Source organism: Paralichthys olivaceus, chromosome 7 (genome assembly GCF_024713975.1).
Source record: "Paralichthys olivaceus isolate ysfri-2021 chromosome 7, ASM2471397v2, whole genome shotgun sequence".
Classification (NCBI taxonomy): Eukaryota; Metazoa; Chordata; class Actinopteri; order Pleuronectiformes; family Paralichthyidae; genus Paralichthys; species Paralichthys olivaceus.
The window spans coordinates 18,423,493-18,447,058 of NC_091099.1; the positions used below are offsets into that span (position 1 = coordinate 18,423,493).

Consider the following 23,566-nt stretch of genomic DNA (forward strand, 5'->3'; position numbering starts at 1 on the left):
AGTGGAAACCACTTAAAGTGATCACATGTAGAGGTCGATAAGAATTGCATAGCTTCTGTATGATTGTCCTGGAACTTAAGAGAAAGATACAGCGCATACACACACACACAAACAAATTTACTCCACTGCTTTCTCTCTCTCTCTCTCTCTCTCTCTCTCTCTCTCTCTCTCTCTCTCTCTCTCTCTCAGATAATCAAACCACCAGACACACTTACAAACAACCTAAGGTCATCGGACATATGTGTAAACTCAGGCTGGGTGCAAACAACAGAACTTGTGAACTTAGACAATGTACAGAGAGCTGGATGAGATGGCGAGGGATACTCAGTTTGGCTCGATTCGGTTGGCAGTGTGCAGCGCGAATGATAGAGACACAGATTAGAGCAGGAAATTACTGAAATTTAAAAATAACTTATTTGCGGTCCAAACATGTATGAAACACCCCAAAATGATTACAGTAAACAGACTTGGTGGAGCTGTGCATGCCCCCCCACCCCCGTTCTGAAGGCTCAGCACCACCCCCGCCTAATTTTCGGCCTGGAAAAACCCTGGAAATTCACTTTGATTTCAACTTTGATCAGAAACAAATGGATCTGCTGCCTCCACTCACAGTCTCAGTTTCTCAGGGACTTTCTTATCACACAGGGTGAATTCACACACCAGATAAAGACTGTACACATTCACACACGCAAACAGGACAGAGTGTTGTTTGTCAATGAAACAGGCACTTTTAAAATACTCACATATGTCAAAAAACATCTGACCTGCGCCAAAGTATAACAGAGTTTAGAGATTTCTATCGATGCTTTTTATAGAATAAATACATGTAATTGTGGAGTCTGACAAAAAGTTGAATCAAAGCAGGAATGAAAGACAGATACGCTTTATAATCTACACAAAGCAACTCAATCAACCTTTTCTCATATTCAGTCTTTTCTCAACCAGCTTGTGCCAAATTATAGGCCGATATTGATTTGAGTTTGCGTGTGCGTGTGTCTTAATGTGACGCTAGTAATCAGAGCAAAACCAATGGGAGCAAATCAAACTCTGACATTCATCTCTGAGCATATTCAATGAACAGACATAATTGCAGGGTTATACATTCACAGACAAGTGTGTCTAACCAGGCTCCGTCTGAGAGGGAGGCGGTGTAACACGTGGTTCAGGTTTTCAGTGGGTTTTACAGGTGTTGCTTGATGACTATGTCTCCCTCCTTCATAACTTGATTTCCTATTTCAGTGTTTCCTCCCACTGTCCAAAGCTTGGGGGAATTGGACACCCGCAAATTGCCCATAGGTGTGAATGCGAGCATGGATGTTGCTTTCAGACATTAACTCCAGACATGTTTCAGATTGTTTTTCTGGAGGGGCTATATTTGTCTGGGTAAGCTGCTTTTGACATTTTCCAGGACCTTTCGAGCCCATGTGAGAATAGAGCAGGTGGGCGTGGTGATGACGTTTGTCACATGCGATGGATGTGAAATTGAAAAAAACCAAAGGGAATATAGATATTTTAGGCTGAAAGAGATTCGTCATACATGTAGAGCATGTGTTGATGTCGATGTGCAGTAAACAACATGGGATTTCCGCAGCAGGCTTATATTGGTCCTGTTATATACACTGTTCTCAACACACCAACTCTAATAACTCCCTATATTTATATCTGAATGTGGGGCTGCTGCTTTCTTTTCTCTGGAAGTCTGTGCACCTCTTGGCTGCACAATTTATTCTCATCAAATCAAACATCATCCTCCGGTGTCTGACTACAAATGCAAATTATAATATTTCTAACCAGCAATAACTTTCCGTAGTGAAATGAAATTCTTCTCTTTTAAAGCTCATTTAGTAGATAACTGGAGAGACATCCAAATGAATCTCCAGACCATGCAATGACAAAGTATAATCCTCATTTGTACGACTTCAGGTCTGTTAGAAAGCTCATGGAGCCTCCTCCTCCAGCACCTTGTCCACTTGATTCCAGCCTGTCAGAAAGGGCAGCAGAGGAGCTCACCTGTGCAGGAATAGTCATCAATCCTGATGTAACCAGTATGGCAGATGCACATGAAGGAGCCGGGGGTATTAACACACATGGTGTTCTCCCTGCAGTAGTGCTTCCCTTCAGCGCACTCATCAATATCTGAGGAGAAAGGAGGGAGAAGGAGAGAGGAGGACAACAAAGCTGAGTTAGATGTGGTTTGTTGTCACACTGTATATTCTGTCTGGTGACATTACCTGCAGATTAATCTGGAAATGTACCCGTTTGTTTTGTTTTTCATTAAAACATCAATATAAAGTCAATTATGTCACAGAGATGAATTGACCTTCACATTAAAAAAGCATTTGTTAGTAGATAATAATAATCCGTTTTTTAAATTAATATTTAGCATGGAGCTTCAGACCTTGAGTTCAAGCATCCTTGCTGTATATATATAAAAAACCCTTTAGATGAGGGACATTCAACAGCACCAGCAGCAACATCAGTTTTCCCTCTTGAAATGAGTTGTAAATGGCCATGTTGCATTATTTATTGTGAACATTTTCATTTGTATGCTTCCTAGTTCTATGGAGCGAAGCACCCACACAGCAGTCTTATACGCCTGTTTCTATACCTGCAATCGCAGGTAACAACTGCACATGCTGTATATGTCTTAGTTTATCATTTAATTACCTCTGCCTCTTTGATTTGTGGATCTGACATGTTGAGGAGATTTGAGTGTGTTAATTTTGTGTTGGTCCAAATAAAAATCTAGATCTAATGAATTTAACTGTGTTTTTTTAAGAGGACTGTTGGGCCTTGGTGGAGGTATGCACTCTAATGAGTTTGTTTGTGTTTATATGGTATGTATGTAAGTATTTTATATGATGCTTCCTATAGTTCTATAGAGAGAAGCACCCACACTGCATACTTACATGCCTACACTTATACCTGCAATAGCTTACTGTAACAGCTGCATATGTACACACTGTATATGTCTCAGTGTATTCATTCATTTAGCATAATCTCTGGTTTGATTGTCTCTGCACTTATATTCTGCTCAATGATAATAACGTTGAATCTAATCTAACATTAGTTATTCTGAGCCACTTGCTGAGATAACTGACAGGACAGGCTTGAGTTTTATTGAGGAGGAAGCATCTATTCAGACTGTGACATCTCCCACTATTACACTGAGCCATATCTTAGGTGTCTGCTCTATGCTGGGAACCACCTTGTTTGTCTTAGTTGGCTCTCACTACAAAAGGTTCCTAAAGGCTCCTGTGCAGCCATTGAGAAAGGACCATTTGTCTTTATCAGTGGAAGATCGAAAATGCAGGTCCATGAGAGGTGGGCACTGAAGCACTTAAAGGTTGCACCACTCGATTTTCAATCTATTTAAAGTAAAGCACTCCACATAGTGGCTTAGCTGCTTTGCTCCAGACTACTACTTGTCATTCAGTTTATCTCTGCACTTTATTTTATACTTTGAATTTTAAGTGCTGTAAACAGACACTGAGGAGACAGAATTATGACACAAATATGAACATGGTTAATCTTGCACTTGGGTTTAAGTCAGGTCACTACACTTAAATTACAAATAACACTCACGAAGGTTTGTGCTGGCTCATGTTAACATGTGCAACAGCACAGTGAAGTACATGGCAGTCAAGTCTGTACATATCTACCAGGGACTGTATATAAAGATGGACAGCATGACAGATCCTGAAACGTGAAGCGGAAATATATTGATCAACTCCTGGTGGCTGGCTGAAGTATAGGTCACAAACCCTGTCTCATCCATGTTAGCAGACTGAACATGGAGCAATCTATTAGGTCAGAGTACATGTTAGATAATCTTTTTCTCAAAAATGGTTTCTGTCTTTCTTTTACATATGCTGCATGCTTTACCCTAAAAGCACTTGATGCATATTCATTGAGCTCCACTTACTGGAGATAAATATCAATGGTGTGAAAACATAGACTGGACCTCACTAGCAACAAGCTAAAAGAAAACCACATTCCTTCATTTCTATTCATAACATGGCCTCCGAACGCTGTCACAGAATATCACTTCCTCTCTCAAATTTGAAAGCACTGCTCACCAGACCAGATCTCAGGCCTGTTTAACTCTACGTACTTTTAAAGGTAAATAATGAACTGAGGAAGACTGCCTCCCTCTACTTTGAACCACATAATGGGAAGAATTGGAGAGGATTTTAAGACTTGAATGTTTCATCCTAGTGGTTATTTTAAACTTTTATCTTTTAATCTATTTAAATTCCATTTAGCAGAGTCTTTGATGCTGTATAAAAGAATTAAGTCTGGCTGTGTTTGTTTTTATTCCCTCTGTTGTGCTCAGATCTCTTGTGCAAACGAGTTCCTGATTTAATGATATTTCCTGCTTAAATAATGCTTATACATAAACCTACACAGGTGACAAACAACTTGAGTCCTTTTTCGACCAAGTGGCTGGTTCCAGTGTTTTATTCCTCAATTTCCTTGTGACAAATAAGTAAAGTTTATCTTATGTTATCATTCTAATTTGTACATTCAGCAGTGACACATTAGTCCCAGCATTCCCACGTCAACCACAGGTCTAATCTGCCAGAATGACTGAAAACACCAGTGCGGGTCGGTAGAGTCACAATAGACACTGATTGTGTAATTTGAGAGGGACATTAGTGCCACTGAGAATTAAGAACCAGCTCTTCAGCTTTACGCATGCTTAGCCACATCCTGAGGCAGAGTCCAACCATCCTACATTATCGTGGATACTATAACCACCCAAGCATTTACATTATGCTTTTATTTCACAATTTCTTATTATAATACATATCATCAATTGTTTTTACTGATGTACTTTCTTTATGTCACATTTAGTTTGTTGTGATGCCTAAAGTTTAGGTTTTTGTCCATAGCTGTGTCTCAATTCAGGGGCTGCATCCTTCGGAGGCTGCACTGGAAGACCGATTGCATCATAGCAGTATGACTACCCTATCCCATTTCAAAGGCTCATTCAAATGCAGCTGACAAATGCTTACTTCCAGCCCTAAAAAATGAACGCTCAAACAGGTGGATCCTTCCATGGCACAACCTATCTCAGGATTCATAGTGTTACATTGAGGAACAAGCGACAAGCTATCTAAAACTTTATCATCACGTACCAACTCAACTGAAAAGCTAATGGTATACAAGGGCATTGCAACGTTCTCATTCCATCTAACTTTTGCTGGGCATCAGCAATAACGGTGGGACGAGCTGGTGACGCTGATGACTTCCCAGTTCTTAATCCAAAACTTTGATCTGAAATGTGCAACTAGATGAACCCACAGAATATCCAGGCCTGTGTTTTTGTTTCAGAGGCTTCCTTTCCCGTAGTAATTAAAGCTTGCTTAGTGCAGCTTTAAGAATATCATTTATTAGATTGTCTTTTGTTTTTCCTTCTCACTCTCATGATTCCATATTTGGATCCATATTAGCTTGTTGCCCTAGCAACAGCTATTCCTGGGGTCTAACTGCATGCCAAACCATCAGACACAAGATGCACAACACTGCTAGGGTAAACAAAATAATCTTGATAATGTGATGCAACTGAATGCAACTCGATGTAAATCCAAGTCGAGCTGAACAAACTCGGCCGTGTTTTTATGCTCCTTGTTTCTGTTGATAGCGCAGGTTAAATATCAGCACTTTTTGAAAGACAAGCGACACAGTCCATGGCGTTATCAATTTATTATTCATTCACTGTATTCAGTGCCTGTGAGAGCACAAGAGGACATTCACCCCGAATATGTTCTGTGCCAGATGCCTTTGCAAAGAGCACTTGATATTGAATTTCAATAGATCTGCATTGGCATTCACTCAGCTTGCATGTCCTTGGGTAGAGCGCCGCCCACCACCCTGCACACTAAGAGCTTAGCACCTGCCTACAACTGTGGCATTCACATTTCCTTGGTCTTCCTCCTTTCACGGTTTCATCAATACTTGCTGCCTCCATCTATTCAGAAGCTTCCTGGATAAATGAAGCGGGGATACAATCGTTGGCCACCTATGAAAGTGCATGTGTCCTTCACTAAATGAATGGAGGCTAATTAAAAACGGTGACTGGCTTTGAGAGGGAGAGAGAAAAATTGAGAAAATGTGAAGTAAATGGAAGAGCAGATAGCAGCACAGGTAAAGAGAAGCAGTGGATTTTGAACACAGATAGACCTGTACTGTAGTGGGAGACAGGGGAGATGCGACGGCTGGGGAGAGGGTGAATGAAGAGTGGGTGACAGAAAGGGAGGACAGAAGGAGGTGGACAGAAAAGGTAAAGTGGAGGATTTAACAGAAAAATGCAGAATGAGGGAGACTCTGAAGTGGTGTGTGTGTGTGTGTGTGTGTGTGTGTGTTAACAGTTTAACAGGAGAAAGAGATTTAGATGGCAGAGGAACAGAAGTGAAGAGAAAGCAGCAGAAGGTATAAACTGTCCCTGCAAGACAGAAAGTATAAGCGAGAGAAAATTCATTCCGTCCACAGTCACAATGGTAACCTTGAGCAGAGGTCTTAGGTGACAGCTGATTGGCCGTCCGTGCACGCTGCTATGATTTAGAGCCTATTAACTGTAAGACACCATCCATCCCTCCCTCGCTGACAGCAGTTACGTTTGCTAAAACAATATGTTAGAAGGTGAGATGATGAGGGGCAGCACACGTACATGTGTGTGTGTGTGTGTATGGGGGGCAGAATCTCCATCTCCATTAACACACTCCATTTTCTTGATTGGCCTGCCACGCGGACATTTGTGACGCAGCAAGCGAAGAAGGCCGGCCAAGAGTCAGCGGCGGCTTTTATCGCTGAAGTGCTCAGGGTCAAGCTGTCGTGGCACCGTGTTAGAAGAATAGAATATGGATTTTATCCTTTACTTTTTATAACTCTATGCATTGCAGCATGAGTAATAACTCCTTCATAGTCATACCTGTGGAGAGTGGGAATCTTTTGCTATGCATAACAAGCGTTTTTAGTTCCTACTGTAAGCCACAATCACAGCAGGATAAAAATATTGTAGCATTTAGAAAGTTTTATAAAATCAGAACTCCCTGGTTTAGACATTTTAACCTATCATAACATTTACCATTTACATTTAAGGGCGGTCCTTGACCAAAAAGTCAGTGGTTTGATCCCAGGTTTCCCCATCTGCATGCCAATATGTCCTTGGGCAAGATACTGAATCCTGAATTGCTCCTAGAAAGGCTCTATATAAATCCAGATCATAGACCATTTAACATGGTTACTAATTACACAATTAAATCCAGCCCAAGACATCTTAAAGTATCTAATAGCTGTTGATATATTATACTAAAAACTAAAAATGTCAACCTGATTAAGGTGCTTAAAAAGTCAGAGTCATGGTCTGCTTCCTCTGTGAATTTTCGTTGTTGGACCGTTTTTTTTTTTTTTGGTCATCTCACTACCATTCCTGTCCATTTCTTGCATCCGCCATGTTAGTCATGGACATATTTGTTCAAGTGCAAATTTTTCTGGTGTTTTAGGTTTGAATTGGTTATTTGGTGCATAAAAACAGGAGGAACCTGTCATGTTTGACAGGTGAGGCTCGTGATTGGTAATGTGTGTGTCTCGGCGGGGCCATGATACCGCAGCTCCAACCCTCGATCTGTACTGTACAGACTCCAAATGACGCCTTCAGCACAAGATGTATCGGGGTTATTTTGGCTTCATGGATCCATCTTTATATACAGTGTGTGGTTCTGCCCCTGTGTCTCCCTCCTGTATACCCCCATGTGTTCATTGAGTGTGACAGCAGGACTTATCCTCTGGGGCTCATGAAAGTCTGCATAAAATTTAATGGCAACCCGTTGTGCAGATACTTGAATATTTCAGTGTGAACTGCAGTGATGCCACTATCATAGCTAAAAATCACAAAAGGTTGAAATGTATCTTAGAGTACGGAGTGAAATCCCCAGGAACATGTTTCACATTTTCAGAGAGGCCTATATAAAGAAACCCTGAATGAAAGATTTGTGTTGCAAAAGCTAGTGGAACAGCAGCTAACCCAGAAGAGGCATCAGGACTGTGGTTCTCTACAGAGTACTACTGTTTACTCTAAATGTGTCCGTCCACGTACCCTGAGTATTAATATCTATGCATTCAAATAGCAACACGACACATGTTAGGCCTGAGTGCCGTATAACTGTTCTGACAGAAAAAAAACAAAAACTATTCCCATCATTGTTTATTTTAAAACTATATGTACAGCATGTTAATAGAAACTTACAGCTTATCCCTCCCTGCTTGTATAGCATAGTTTCTAATGGGCAACATCCTCACTATCTGTGGTTCATATAGCAGTACACCAAGGTCTGGCAGTACGGAGATAACACCGCCATTGCCTTTGGGCGGCCCACAAAGACACCCAAATATGTGCCATTCCACCAGAGGCCTTCCACTTTATCTGTCTTTCTTTCTATCTCTCTCTCCTCTATCCATCCCTTCCCCTAACCAGCTCACTTACTCAAGCAGATGGTTTTAAGTAAATGGCATAGGGACAAGGCTTGCCAAAAATGTTGCTTGATATCCCTCAGTAGCCGGTTCCCTCATGGCCAGATATAAAACAATCTGAGGGAAGAGCTGAAAGACAAAGAGCCCTCCCTGCCGGCCGAACAGCATCTAACCCACTCAGCAAATAATCTCCACTATGATGGCCTCGGTCCCTCATGGGTGGAGCGAGTTGTCAGAGGACGCTCTTGGTTTATGGCTGTGTCACAAAATCAAATATTGAGATATAGCTGGTGGAAAATTTTGTTGAGAGGTTTGCTTCAAATATTACTTCCAGCCAAATATTGAACTATTAGTGCAGAAGTGCTGTCTTTTCTGTTCTGTTTGTTGAAATGGAGACAACAAAGTCGTAGTTTTTCATGGCAGTGTTTTCTCCATATGTGTGGTTATTATCTGCCGTTAGCAGCTGCCTATTGGGATATTTTACTACAAACCCATGATAGCTCTCGTTCCCTCTTCCACTCTGCAACAATGGACATTAAAACCATTGCAATTAAAAGGGTTTGGTTTAACAAGCAGATGTTGATGACTTCTCATTCTCACAAGCGGTGTAGGGACCCTGGCTGTGCCGGTAGTAACTGCAAACAAACCCAAAGCTCATGTCAAACATCCCATAGGAGAGAGTCCTGAGAGCCCCGTGCATTCTGGGTGTTGTAGCGTTTCCATGTTTTGGGGAAAAGGGAATGCCACAGTCCTTTTTCACCTATCTGCTTCATAGATACACAAGGGCCCTTTGTCTGTTTCTGATCATTCAATTAATTAATTAGGGTTCCAACAAATCATTTAACCCACTGATACATTTCTACATTAGTTGAATATTCACTAAATTTACTAGAGCCAGAAAGTGATGTCTTCAAACTGCTTATTTTGTTCACAGCTCAGGTTTAGACTTTCTTTTTCTTCTACGTGCTAAAGCCTGAGTATTAAGGGCTGTTAGAACATGTATTATTGGGTGTGTCAGGTAAAGACACTTTAACAAGCTGGATTACTCTAAATATTCTTACTGAAAATTCACAGTGAGGAACGGAGCAGCACAGACTTTGCTTTCAAAGCCATTACCTGAACATGAACCACAGATATTCTCTCTAAAGTTAATCTTGAATCATCTTATGAGAATTTTTTTTTTTTATCTTTTCACTTAAATAAATTGGACGATCATTTCTAAATAAACCGGCTCAGACATGCAAAAATGTCTCTGACAATTTGGGAAGGAGCAAGAGCCAATTAACATGATAGAGTGGAAAGGATCCCATTACAGAGTGACAATTTGATTTCAGAGAGCACAGTCATTGTCTAAACACCTGACTCTCACATTGTGATCAATCACGTTGAACATCAAACAACTAAAAGGTGGAGGAGTGTGTTTGTTCTGTGTGTGCGTCTGCTGCTGAGAATGTGTGTTAGTTTTTTTCTTCCTGTCAATTCAACACACCACCAGACAATTTCAAAATGTGGATCAAAGATAAAGTTCCATCTACTTAAACAAGACTAACTTTCATCATTTCATGCAAACATCTATGAGGCCTCAAGTGTGTGTGTGTATCTACATATATGTAACATTAAACCGGCACTTGACACAATGATTTGTCACGAGTTAAATGAAGCACAATGCGTATTATGGACAAAACGGTCATGTTTGTATGCAGTAAGCGTGAATGGGGGTTTTGCTCTCCAACACCGGTGTCATTAATCTGGGGAAGATTTTTACACCATGCGTAAATCGATGGAGCATCATCATCCATCACTCTTCAGTGTGTGACCGAGTGTCACCCACAGACCAGAGGTCTAAACAATAAGTTACAAGGAGCAGAAGCGGCTTACAGGCCGATAACAAAAGAAATGTGTTGCAACATATATTTTTTCTCTCTTCTATTGTTGTTCTTCACCCCTTAGCCCTACCCCTTTGTTGTGTGTGTGGCCATGAAGGGGGAGTGTTGTTCCATTTCTCTGTTTGATATAGGGGTAGTGGCCATCTAGCCCTTCAAACACTCCTTCAACAGTAGTGTATTCAGGACCCCCCTTAAAAACGAAGGGGCAGACGGAAATTGCAGAATGAGGAATCAAGATGGCGACCACTGTGGGTAAAATTTTCATTATGTACATCGTATATATTTGAAATCTTGCAAAATAACCATGAATAAAATGCTAATTCCAGCAGAACATTTGATCTTAATCCAGTAGCAAATGAAAATGTAATTAAATTGCTGTGAAGTGATCATTATCGATATGCATCATGTTAATGTAGCAGCTGGTTATAGTGGAGCTAATCTTAAATACTTTATGTACAATTCGGTAGTTTAATGTAAAACCATACATCACATTTTATAAGATCATGAGGGCTTGTTTTTTAAATGTAAAAATTGAATCTGCAAATGAAACAGTAACAGTGAGTTACTGCTCTGAAACATATGAAGTAGAGGTTTTATCACAGTACATCAGGGAAAAACTCCACTTGAGCACAAAGCGGTGGATAAATTAGGTGTGATCCCATCTGGAAAAGATGGAGCAGAGAGGAAACCCTCGTGTCATTTGAAGGAAATTGGTCGAGCTGTGAGCAGATACTGTTATTTGCACTGGAGGGGACTGTCTGGACGATGGCATTGTCTGTTTTGGGTGACATTTCAGTGCGGTCACAGAGGTGAGGTGTGTATAAACAAATACACGGCCAGCCAGGGTGTGTATATGTTTGCCTGTGTGTGTGTGAGGGTCAGGAAACTAGCAGGTGGGGAGCCCAGGGGCGCGGGGCTCATCCCGACAGTGATTGGGTTTGGGAGCAGGCCGTGCTCTTCAGTCACTGCCAATTAGCCTGCTGCTACCTTTTGACATTCAAAAGACTGCAGTGGCAATCGCAGTGGCTCACACACACACAGTCATTACACCTTACAGGTGATAAACCTCATTCCGTGTTCAAACAGCCTTGAATGTATTATTCAGTTACATTATATATATGGACATTATCAGGTCTACATTGACTACATCAAGTGCAGTTTATGTAATGTTAAGTAAAAAAAATCTGGTAACTGGACAAACAAATGGGTTTTTATATTTTTTTCATTTATGCTGCATTCTGCAACTACAAGCTGATTCACCCATATAACATACACCACTCTGGAAAGGAGCATTGCTGGGGGATTTTCTTTAATAGTTTAAGTCTGGTGATATTAATATTTGTCTTATTTTGGAGAAAGAAACACCGGTGTGAACTGCTCCTGCTAACAAGCCTCATATAACAATTTCCTCTAAAACACAGAGCTCCATTGTTTGCCCAAAACCTATTAAAAACACATCAGTGAACCACATCGTTGCACAAGGTGACATGTTCTTTCATTATGATAGACATTGCCACTGTAGTTTATATTAAGTCGGCCCCATATACACCGTCCTGCTGCTGTAAACAATAACTACAGCAAACCAAATGTGTAATAATAAGCAGCTGAATCCACTTCATGTTCACTAAAAGCTTAACTGCCCGCTTGTTTTCGGAGACCACTTAGACTTTTCTAAATGGATCCAATATATTTTTGAACCATTTTCAAAGATTTATTTAAGATGCTATCTGTCTTAATTTCCCTTAGGGCTTAAAAAACTTCCGCTCCGCACATTCAAGACAAAAAACATCCCATCCACAAATCACTAAAAATACTATATATAAATTATATATTTTCACTTTCAATGGCTTTTTTAACCCTTTAAAATCCTACACCATTTACAAATTACCACTGGTTTTATATAAAAAAACAGTTTCCAAATACTACATGGGATTTTCTGATTAGCAAATACATTGACTTTAATGCATTATAGTTTTTCTCAGCACCGTTGGGACAAAAACATCCTCTCCCTAAAACTGCTATAAAATACTATTATATTAATAGTGTTGGGCAATCTTATTTATGATTCATCTTAAAGACATGCATGATGTCTTTTCTATGTAACTCTTTTTGACATTTCACTTAAAACATGTGAATAATGTGAACCCACGCTACATTCACAAACTAACAGAATGATTGCCGACTAGATGACTGTGCTGATCGGCCAAAGTACTTCACATGTTTCTATCACTCTATTATAGGTTCTCTGTCATCAGTGACATACTTGGAAAAACTATTCAACATGAGCTGGGGCAGTCAGTGGTGTGGCAGTGGTTAATGATACTTATTGTGAAGTTTGTTGGGCAATTCTTTTTTGGAAAGATCATCAACTACTACACAGCAACAAATTCAGACTTCGGTCTGAGTGGAACAGAACGATCAGGAAGTCAGGAAATATTGAAAGACCGACTAACACATTCCAGTTGGATTTGGTGACAATAAAAACAAACACCAACTGCCAGCTTGGCTAAATGCCAGATTATGTAAGTGTGAAAATGATTACTTGTAATTTGGGTGAACCAACCATTTCATATATACGTTGTTACATAACTACTAATCTCTGCAAACAGATTCTGTTTGTGAATGTGAGAATCTGTAGGCGAGGGACAAGATTATGGGGCCGGAAGCCTTCTGATTTGTGTTTCCAGTTTGACAAATTTGAGCAGGCTTTGTTTGCCTGCAGATAAACAGTCCGTGTGGAGAGCAAAAGAGACGGAACACACTGACCAAAATGCATCAGCTATCAGCTTTTTGATTTATCTGCATTCAAATAGCTGTTATTATAGATTAGTAACAATTATGTCTGGATCTTGAATCCCTACAAAAAGTATCACTGTTTGTGTTCCGAGTGGAAAAACATTTGACTGTAAACAGTGGAATGGGAACGATAGACAGAGCCCTGACCCAGATATCTGTCTACACCACCAGCACCGAAATATTGGCCGTTGCCCCCAAAGTTTAATTCGAAGTCAGATAATAGCCGATGGGCTCCAAGATCGCAATCTAATGATTAATCACTATCTATCTATGCATTTGCCTGATTGTTGTACACATGAATCATAACCAATATTATAATGTCCCTGATAAATAAAATGAGTTAGTAAAATAACACTTTCAAGGATATACTTCACATAAAAGTAAAATCCTGTTGCCTCCTTTGTCACCTTCTATTTCCTCTATTATCCAGAGTACCATCCTATATTTCACATTTCCCACAAGGATGAGACAAAAAACCCCACAACAGTCCGTCTTTTTGAGCAATTTCTAAAGTAGGGCATTCCAGAAAACCAGACAACAATGGGAAATGTCTTCCTGCCTGCAGTCCTCTACAATGCTGAGATGAATAATGGTATTATCTCAACACGTTGAACTATACTGATTGTTCAATTTAGAGACAATCACACAGTCTGTCACTTCTCCATTGCTCGCCCCTCTGTCTAATTCTGCCCTAAACACATGCATGCATGTTGCAAAACAGGCCTTCAGCCTGATGGCACTGTGAGGAGAGGATAGAGGGAAAGAAACGGTTCTCTGAGAACTCAAACACACATTACAGATATGCACCTGCACGCACACACAGACTTACACAAAGACAGGCCTAGTATCCCCCTGAGTTTTCCCTACTGCTGCTTCTATGAAAAATTTACACAGAAGTGATCTCATCGGCTATTTTGAGCCCATCTCTGACCTAGGAATGTTTTAAAGAGCTAGTATCCGTCTCAGCTTTGTGTGATGTTTGTCTTTACGTTTGACAAGACCGACAAAAAAATGTGTGTGAAAGTGTCTAACATTTTTTTTTTAAATGTTCGAGTGTGTGCCTGTGTCTTTTTATCATCTCCCTGCTGTGTTCAATACACAACATTTCCTGTAAGTTGGAAGTCTCATCTTCTCTCACAGGCACCACCTGCGTTGAAACTCATCTAGAATTGAAAGCGCACGATTTCACTCATCTCTCTCCGTGCATCTCCTTGCAGCAGAAAATTGGTTTACCTATCATATGAACACAAGCATTCGCTCATCCATCTGTGGGATCCTCAGTGTTTTGGCTACAGTGTTCTTTCATTTTCCACACACACACACACACACACACAATCATATATATAGTAAGTGAGTTAAAGAGACACACAGAAAATCAATTGCATTTGAGAGAACTCCATCAGCAAATTGAGTCAATTTCAGCTTTCTCTCTGTCGTCTCTGATGCAAACACTTACCACAAACACCGCCATCCAATTTCATAGTGAGTTAGGTTGCTCTTGAGAGGAATAGTCTGGGGCTGAAGTGTTGATATTGGAAGCCAAAGTCTGTCAGCTTGTACTTATTCTCTCACTAGTGATGGGATGGTCAGCTTCATCCTGATTCCTACAACAATGAACTGCTGAAAGCTTTTGGGCAGCTTCGATATTTCACCAGCTATAAAAATGAAACAAAAATCTAAGAAGATAGTTTTTGGTTGGTTTTAAAATGTTAACGTGTGAGCGGAACAAAAATGTAGCCATGACTTCAGACCAATTAAGAGTCTACACTTGAATTAAATGGGTGTTTAAAGCTATTGCCAAAGAATTTGAATGGTCTTCTTCACACTCTCAAGAAACTGGGGGTCAAAATAAACCAAAAACATTAGAAGAGAAGTACAGTTATGATTAGATTTTTTTCTTTAGGCCACTTGGGAGCAGTGCATTACACACAACTACTTCATAAGGTAGTCATTTCAGCAACACATTCAGCAAACAGAGAAATATTCGTGGCTTTTTTAGCTCAGTTTTGGTCTCCACCATTTTACGGCTATTTAGCTTCTAAATTCTCTGCTCCGCTTGATTGATGGTCAGTAGGGATGTAAGAAATGATTATTTTTATAATCAAATAATTTGCTTTTCCTTTGCAAATTGATTAAAAGATGTTTGGTCTATAATATAAAACAAGTATAACAGTGAAATATACCCATTACAATTTACAGAGCCCAATAAGAAATTTTTATATCACTTTAATTACAAAGGTATTCAGTTTACTATAGAGCTGAGTAGGGACACATCATCAGAACATGTGGCTTTGTACATTTCCATATTTCGAGTGTATTCGCCATTTAAAATTCTTTATAAAAAATGTGAGCATATTACGTACATATTAATATATTTGACATGTAGTGCCAAAGAGAAATACTTGTGTACAAGTGCCTCTGAATTCTACTTTAGTCTCATCGGCTTAATTAAATGTTAATCACTTTCCACCAGTGACTGAATTATGTTTTCAAAGAGACCACGGCTATTCACGGTTAATGTCCGTTTGATCACAAACTACAGCCCACAGCATCACATCCCATTAAATTGAGACAGATAGCATCTTTAATCACGCAGATTCCTTAAGCCTCATTATCTGGACAACTGCTCCCATCTGTAAAGTAATGCAAGATCTACAGAAGTTGTGAACTACCACTGTTTCATTCAGCAGCTTGATTACGGTAACAAAAAACACCCGGTCGCACCACTGACTCTTTAGCCTCATCTTGTTGAAAGTGCCAGGAAATATATTATGGGGAGTGTGTGGAGTGTCGATAAAAATAGGCCAAGTCTTGTACTCACAAACAGATGCTGTACTGACAATGAAAAAGGAAGATCAAGAAGACGGTGTACTGACAGTATCAAGGTCATAAGCAGAAGAAACTGAATATCTTTGAAGCCACGTTTGCTCATTAATACCCGAGATGAACAGCTATGACTTTATGTTCACTGCATGCTACAGGATAACATTGGAGATCATCATCTACCTACTAATGCTGCGTACGTCTGTCTCTGAACACATCTCGTGAACCATCTAATCAGCTTCACACTTGGCATGTGTGCTATAAATTGCCTCTGAAGATTATGTCAATTAATATTGCCGACATGCAATGTATTATATTCATTTCAGCAAATCATAAATAAACATACATATAAATCCCAACACGTCAACAGTAATAAAGCAAATTCAGTATGATATCATGACTTGAAAATCTTTAGTGCAGATAAACCAGGTAGGATGAACAAAGTTTTTTCTAACTTCTCTCTGCACCAAAGACTGTTTATAAAAAGCTCTGCACACAACGTCCAGCACACAAACTATAAAAAGTGACAGTATATTGTAGAACTGTTTGCAGAGGACTCACTAATGATGAGGAAGAATTCTGAAGTAGCTCCAGGGCACTAACACAGGAAACAGTCCATTCCACACAGGCAGGTTTAGAACAGGCACTGCACTCGTGCTTTAATGATGCATCTGGTTAAATTAAGCCATACTTCAGCCAAGATGTGTGGTGACAAATTGAGCTGAAGCACCATCAGTTTCATGAGTGAATGTTTGAATCAGGCCACTGCTATCAACATAAAATGCTCAGTAAGACACAGAGCATGTTTTTCGATCATCTAATGTGGGACATGCAGCGGGCAATCCATTAAAACATTGTCACTGCATCGCCGATATAATCAATTGCATTGTGTGTTACTTTTAAGTGCAACAAGGCTGGAGCCATCCCAACCTCAGTATGCAATCAGTAATGAATGACCTGGCTGATGATAGATGGTACGAGTTTAATCGCTGCCACAGCACAGTGACACTGGATACATGCAGATGCTGAGGCCCTCAGCATGTTTTTCTATATTGCAAATGAATCAACTTACAGAGAAGGAAACATTAGTCACTCAAAATGCATTCTGAAAATAATGAGAGGATTACAGGCTCCCATCACAAAAGGATTATGCCATAAAAGAATGAATTCAACAAAGTGTTGTCATGGTTATTCAGCGAAATGTCTACATTATGTTTTGCAGTATGAGGTGTTTGCATTTGCATTTTTTTAACATCTATTTTATGGTTTTAAAATTCAAACAAACTAATGATAACTGTCCAAATATAAAAACTTGGCAGTAATGTTAAGTTTGCAAGTGTCAAGTCAGCAGAGAGTAATGTGGCATCTTTCAATCTAATGTATACTTTTTATTGAGGGAAGTCTGGGGCAGTTTCCTTCTGTATTGTTCCAGAATTTAAAAAAAGTGAAAGATAATGTTATGTGGGCTCAGCTTCACATTGTTCACTAAATAACTAAGAGCATAGTGCAAAGAATAACACAAAATAATCAGTCTGCGTCAAGTTTTATCACTTTGAATTATCAGTATGTAACATCAGCATTAAATAGTTGCAAGCTGTCCTGTATCTGATTCTCAATAATAGACTGATCTTTTATTTGTGAGCAAATACTGATTTTTGAAAGGCTAAACATAATTTGTGAGATCTCCATCTATGATGATTATACTGACTGTGAGGAAACCATGGCAGAACCTGCAGAAACAAGACAACTGGCAGAAAAAACTTTAAATCATTGAAATAATAAAAGATCCAAAGAAATCACAAATAATGTGATCCCCTATGCATGAGTTCAAGGCTGACTTAGAGACATTCTCAGGTTCTCAGGTTTTCTTGCTGTGCTGCCTGCTACACACAGAATATGTTATGTGCTGTGTGCTCATTTCACAAAGCTGAATAAGATCAGGCTGAGACCAAAAAGTCAGATCACACCGACAACTGTAAATTCTTCCTCTGTCAAGAAAAATAACCCCAAACTTGAAACCACCATGTCCCAGAAGCAAAGGACAGGATCCCCTAATGACCCCTTTCATACGGTCCAGGCACATTGACAGAAAGAAAACAACCACACATCCACTCTTAGAGGGCAAATAAACTTCAGCTAAAAGTCAGAGGGTTTGTTATTCAGAGCCATGCCTTACCTTCACAGTAGGCATTATCGTCTCGAAGTGGGCGGAAGCCATCCTTACAAACACAGCAGTCTCCTGCCTCCAGGTTCACACAGTCTGAATGCTCCACGCAGCCATGGCCCTCTGAGCAAAAGTCATGACCTGCAGGAGGGATGGGAAAGTAAAAGGTTGAGACCCAGAGGAGAGAAGAAGAGACGAGTGATGGAGGCATACTGGGAGTTTGGGAAGGTTATGTCACTGCGGCATAAGTATCCTTTCTGTGGCCTAATGATTAGTTCATAAATGTTTAGCCCATTTCTTACACATTATTTGTATTATTGTGATTTTAAGATTTAATTGAGTTCCTGCCTACACAAAACAAATCGAAAAATATAAAGATATTGCAAAAGGGTCATGAGAATTTGGCCGGTTTCCTCATTTAGTGTGTATTTTAGTCATTCTCTTTAATCTCTTTTTATCCTTTAAGCATCTGAGTTTTCTTGAAAAGCTTTATAGAAATAAAATGCATTGTCATTATTATTATCATTAACAAGTTGCTATTCATATTTTACTGAAGGAATGTATTTTATACTTCTTACTTATATTTTTATTATTTTACTTTTGTTGCACAATTTGATATGAGGATGATGCTTTTCGTACCTTTGCTCTACTTTCACAATGACAAAGACAGAAAAATCTGTTTTCTTGAACGCTCCCATCAAATAAATGCTCATACAATAATAACAGGTTGCCCATTTGAAAACTATCATAACAACAGATATGAATATTTCTGACTATGTCTAAATCTCACTGTACATGTCCTTCTGATTTGCCTTGTAATAATGTTAGCTGGGGTAGTATAGTCACATCGCAGCATAGGCCGATGTTTCCCTCCATACCTCTGCAGACTTTACAGCATCTGTCAGTCAAGGTGATCTGCTCCGACTCTGGACAGTTGAGCTCAGGACAAGGCTCACTGGGGACCACTCGATGCATCGTCCTGTCCTGTGATGAGCAGAGACAAAATCCTTGTGAGCTCCTCCCTGGCTCCTCTGGGTCGCTAAGGGCTTGGATGTAATTATGGAGCTAATTATTCATCTATCCTGTTTCCTCCCTCGCTCTCCTAGTTTCCCTCCTCCCTGTGTTTTCATTACAGACCAATTACTCATATGGTCAATAGCAGGTTTTTTTCCCAAAACTACTTCACAGGAAGAGAGAAAAAAGGCATTCTTCTTCTTCCTCCCTCCTGTTTTCCTCAATGATTTGCATTGTGATTCATGGCACATCTTTATTATACAAACAGTGAATCAATCTTCTGGATTATCCCTGCATGTGTGTTTAGTCAGAGTGTAAAACCTAATTAGGGGGGTCCTTTTCCCAGCATGCCTTTGGCAGGTCTCTCTAATGATCTCACCCATGTCCCTATGACTGATGCTAATTTAGAGACATTAACACCAGACACAATTGGACAAAAACAATAGACCTTCTCCATCTTATTTGTGGTGCACAAATATTTGAAAAAGCTCAAACTCATCTGTTCCGCTCCACGAGGTGTCACGATCTCTACGCTCACATGGAATCACAGAACAAACTTCCCCCTATGGCTACATCCATACTACTACATTTTTGTTAGAACACGCATCAACTCTGCTATGGATAAACTTGGCGCAGGAGATTTAGAGCAGCCAAAACAACTGGCGTTAGCCGTGTTTACCAGCAGTTAGAGATGACTTATTATCCCAGCAACCTGCAACAATTCTGGTTTAAGCAGGCACACGCATGCCCAGTGTACATGATTGATCCTGTTGTAAGTGTTTTCAGGCGTGTTAGAATGGATGGGGATTAAAACTGTTAAAGAGACAAAATGCTTGTGAGGAGAGAGATAGCTTTAGTTTGAAAACACCATTTTCAAAAGAAAAAGGTCTAAAACTGCCCTCCTTACAAGCATCACCATCGACTTTTTACTGCCCACCCCCCAAAAACTTCTACCCCCCATGCAGCCAGCAGGCAGACATGAGATCAGAGATGTGACAAGCAGCTGTCAGGGGAAGCCTGCAGAAGTGTGCAGCAGCGGGCAGTCTGACAGAGCCCCCCATCCTTGTTTCTTTGATCTGCCTCAGAATGCCAGTCAGTAAACTGGGACTACAGATGGGCCAGGTGTGGGAAAGCGAGCCATACGGCTGCCTGAAACTGCAGATACTAATGGAGCTTTGCAGAATTCATGGAAGAGCTGCTTGATACAACAGTGTTGGGTGATTAAAAACTTCAAATCACTTTTCAGTGATTGATTGGACCTGCCTGGCGTAATGTCATCTAGTGAATTACTCCTAAAAGTGAGCGACCCACCCATCTGGTGCATCAGGCAGACAAAAGCACACACTCTGAATAATTGGGGAATAAATATGATTTGGGACCCCCATGATGTCTGATGATTGGTGCTGAAGAATGGCTGTGGCATCTTGTGATTGACAAGCTCACTGCTCTGATCTCCAAATGTAAACTTAATGAGAAGGGGGTTGAACCCATTTCTTTAGATGACAAAGAAAAATAGAATGGCTGTCGGTGGAGTGCGTATACCTCCGATAAGACCCAACAGTCCTCTCATGAAACCAGATTTAAATTCACTAGATTCAGATGATTTTTATCTGGATCTGCACCAAATATTAAGTTCATCAAGATCCCAAAATTATTCTCTGAGAAATCAACAAAAATGTCACAATGTTGATGAAAGTGAAAAAAAGATCAATCTTGGATTTGCCCCTGCACCAAAATGTAATAGGATCTCTCCTGACCCATAGCACATCCTTCCACCAAGTTTATCTGTCCAGTAGTTTCTGTGGAATCCTGCTGACTAAGAGGTAAACAAACAAACGCAGACGACAACATAACCTCCTTTGTGGCAGTAACAATGACAAGTCGGATCAATGAGATTCAGCAGGAGTGGACAGTCTTGCATGCTGGCTCACTGGGGCTTGATTTATATTTCCCAGGGTGGGCCAAGGTAGCTGTGGAATGAGTATTTAGCGAGCTGTCATGCACCTCAACATGGAAATTGATAGAGCTGCTGGAGTGCTTGGTTACATCAGTTATTATGGTGTCTCTTTCTAGAGAGGATCGTGATCGGAATCCTTTGGAATGCTAATGTGTTTTAACTCTTTATGTGAGTGTGTGCGTCTGTTGACATGACTCACCCTGCACTCAAACAGCAGGCACCGGCCAGAGGAGTCGCGCACAGCCTTCCGATCAGCCTCCACCAACTCCCTTCCACCGAACATGCAGACAGCTGGTAACAAGACACAGACACGTTATCAGTGCACATGAAAAATAGATGCACACATAAAAGCACATTGCTCATTGAAAAACCGCATTTCTTCAGTTGCCTATGCGAGATAATAATCTGTATTTCTGTTTTATTTAATGATTGTGGCTCATCTTTAATGCATCAGTCCTAAATAAATGATTGTGAGCTTGTCTAAAAATATGTCTTGCTCTCAGATTCATAAGATGTTTAAATATGATCTGCTGTTGAACAAATTCACAGCTTAATATTCAGCTATTTAGCAAAGAAGTCAATCAATTATTGAGCCTGAAAGACGTCAAAAAGCAATGGATGATGTCTCATGTGATGTCTGGAACCCAAATTATCAAACAATCAAAAAGAGAAAGACAAAAAACACATTTAATCAGCAATAGTTTGGGGTTATTATTTTGTTAATTCATAATCTCAATGCTGTTCACTTTATAAATGTTCATGTGCGCAGCAACTGTAATACATTAGTAGGTTAATTGATGGTTACGTTAAGGTTCACACAGGCATTTTGGGCAGCTTAGGGAGTCCCTGCTACTGTATTTCCTGGTGAGCAAAATCATTCAACTAAACTTCATTTGTACAGCACATATTCACAAATCACAATTTGTCTCACTGGGTTTAACAAGGTGCGACATCCTCTGCCCTTAAGCCTCAGTAAGTGTGAGGAAAAACTACCCACCCCCCCCCAAAAAAAAAAAATATTTTTAACAAGGGGGGAAAAAAAGCGAGGGAGAGCCGCAGGTGAGGGATCCCTCTCCCAGGACAGACAGAAGTACAAGAGATGCAACGTCCACAAAATAACAATGTTTACATTTATATTTAACATTCATGAGAAAAGACCGTGTTTAACATAAATGGAGAGGTGTGATAATGAAGTATTTCTATAGAAGAAAGTATCTGACAGAGGTGAGGGGAGCAGTAATTATTACATTTTTCTATAATGGTATGTCAGAAGGCATGTTGTATTTCTCAGCAAGATCAGCTGCCACCATGATCCATGATCACGATCAAAGCAGTAATAAGATGTATAAAAGTAGCGAAACATAAGTATAATGAGTGTGCAAGAATACTGAATTGTGAGTACTACAAATACAAGATTTATAGAGTTTTCAAGGTAAACGTGTATAAATGTGCTATACTGCAAATAAGTAGGAATTATTCTACTTATAAACACCTGGAAGTCCCCTTGTGTCCAAGTTTTCAACACAAATAACTGATTTTCATTCATCATTAATAATAATAATAATAATTAGAATTATTTCAGTATTATATATATTTTAGTACAACTGCCTCTCAATTACACAGGCAGAACACAGAAATAACACCAGGGGTCTTATATAACAGTGCTTTTTAAATTTAAGATACAATCTGTCTTTGATATTTTCTCCTTTTTCCTCAGGTAAATAAAGTCAAACCAAATCAAGCGTATCATCAAACCCAGATGAGCGACGCTACTGAGGACGTGATGAGATAATTAACACGTAAGGAGAGAGCGAGCAGAGAGAACTGTTAGAGGGGTGCCGAAATAACGACACCGGCATTCGATGAGAAGTTGGGGCCAGACAGATTCTGACCGATACCGGGGAAGAGATGATTGACACCACAGGTTTGGCTCTATCACAAACCGGGGCATCATGAAAGCAAAGGACTTCTGAAGCAGCCATTTGACGTTCCACTTGACAGACCATCCAAAGAAAGAGAGAAAAAAGAACAGACTCAGAACTCCTCCCCGCGAGGCCTTGTGCTGCAAGATAAGGCTTTAATTTGGAGAGCGAGTCATGTCTTTGTAGTGGGGGGTGAAACTTGCAGCCCTCTTCTCTCCAAAGCCGGAGCATGCGTAATTAGCCGTGTGTGTTTGTCTACCTCGCTGGAGATAAGTGAGCGCAGGGGTGTTGAGTTTAAGGGGATTACCTGCTGTGTGTTTATGTTTGTGTTAACAAGGCGGCAGATTCCCACATCATACTTTAAACCCCTGTGTTGCAGCCGTGACCCCTCGGGTCGGAGGAAACGATGCCGACGTCAGCTGATTAGAATCCGAGACTAATGGCGTCTTTCTGATAAAGAGTTAAATCTCTTCTATTATTTCCTTTGCGAGGGAAGTGGCAACCATGTGTGGGAGTGCGTGGTGAGAAA

The 23,566-nt window shown here is 40.1% G+C and overlaps 1 protein-coding gene across 2 annotated transcripts in view; it reads right to left on the minus strand.

Annotated features, from left to right (window-relative positions):
- Nucleotides 1-23,566, minus strand: part of nell2a (neural EGFL like 2a) — an 82,716-nt gene that overhangs the window by 37,885 nt on the left and 21,265 nt on the right. For both annotated transcript variants that reach the window (XM_069528731.1, XM_069528730.1), the window contains exons 10-13: nucleotides 21,315-21,406; nucleotides 19,023-19,128; nucleotides 18,157-18,285; nucleotides 2,011-2,136 (exon numbers count right to left, since the gene is read on the minus strand). In XM_069528731.1, coding sequence (XP_069384832.1) covers nucleotides 2,011-2,136; nucleotides 18,157-18,285; nucleotides 19,023-19,128; nucleotides 21,315-21,406 — 453 coding nt within the window. The remainder of the gene's footprint in view (nucleotides 1-2,010; nucleotides 2,137-18,156; nucleotides 18,286-19,022; nucleotides 19,129-21,314; nucleotides 21,407-23,566) is intronic.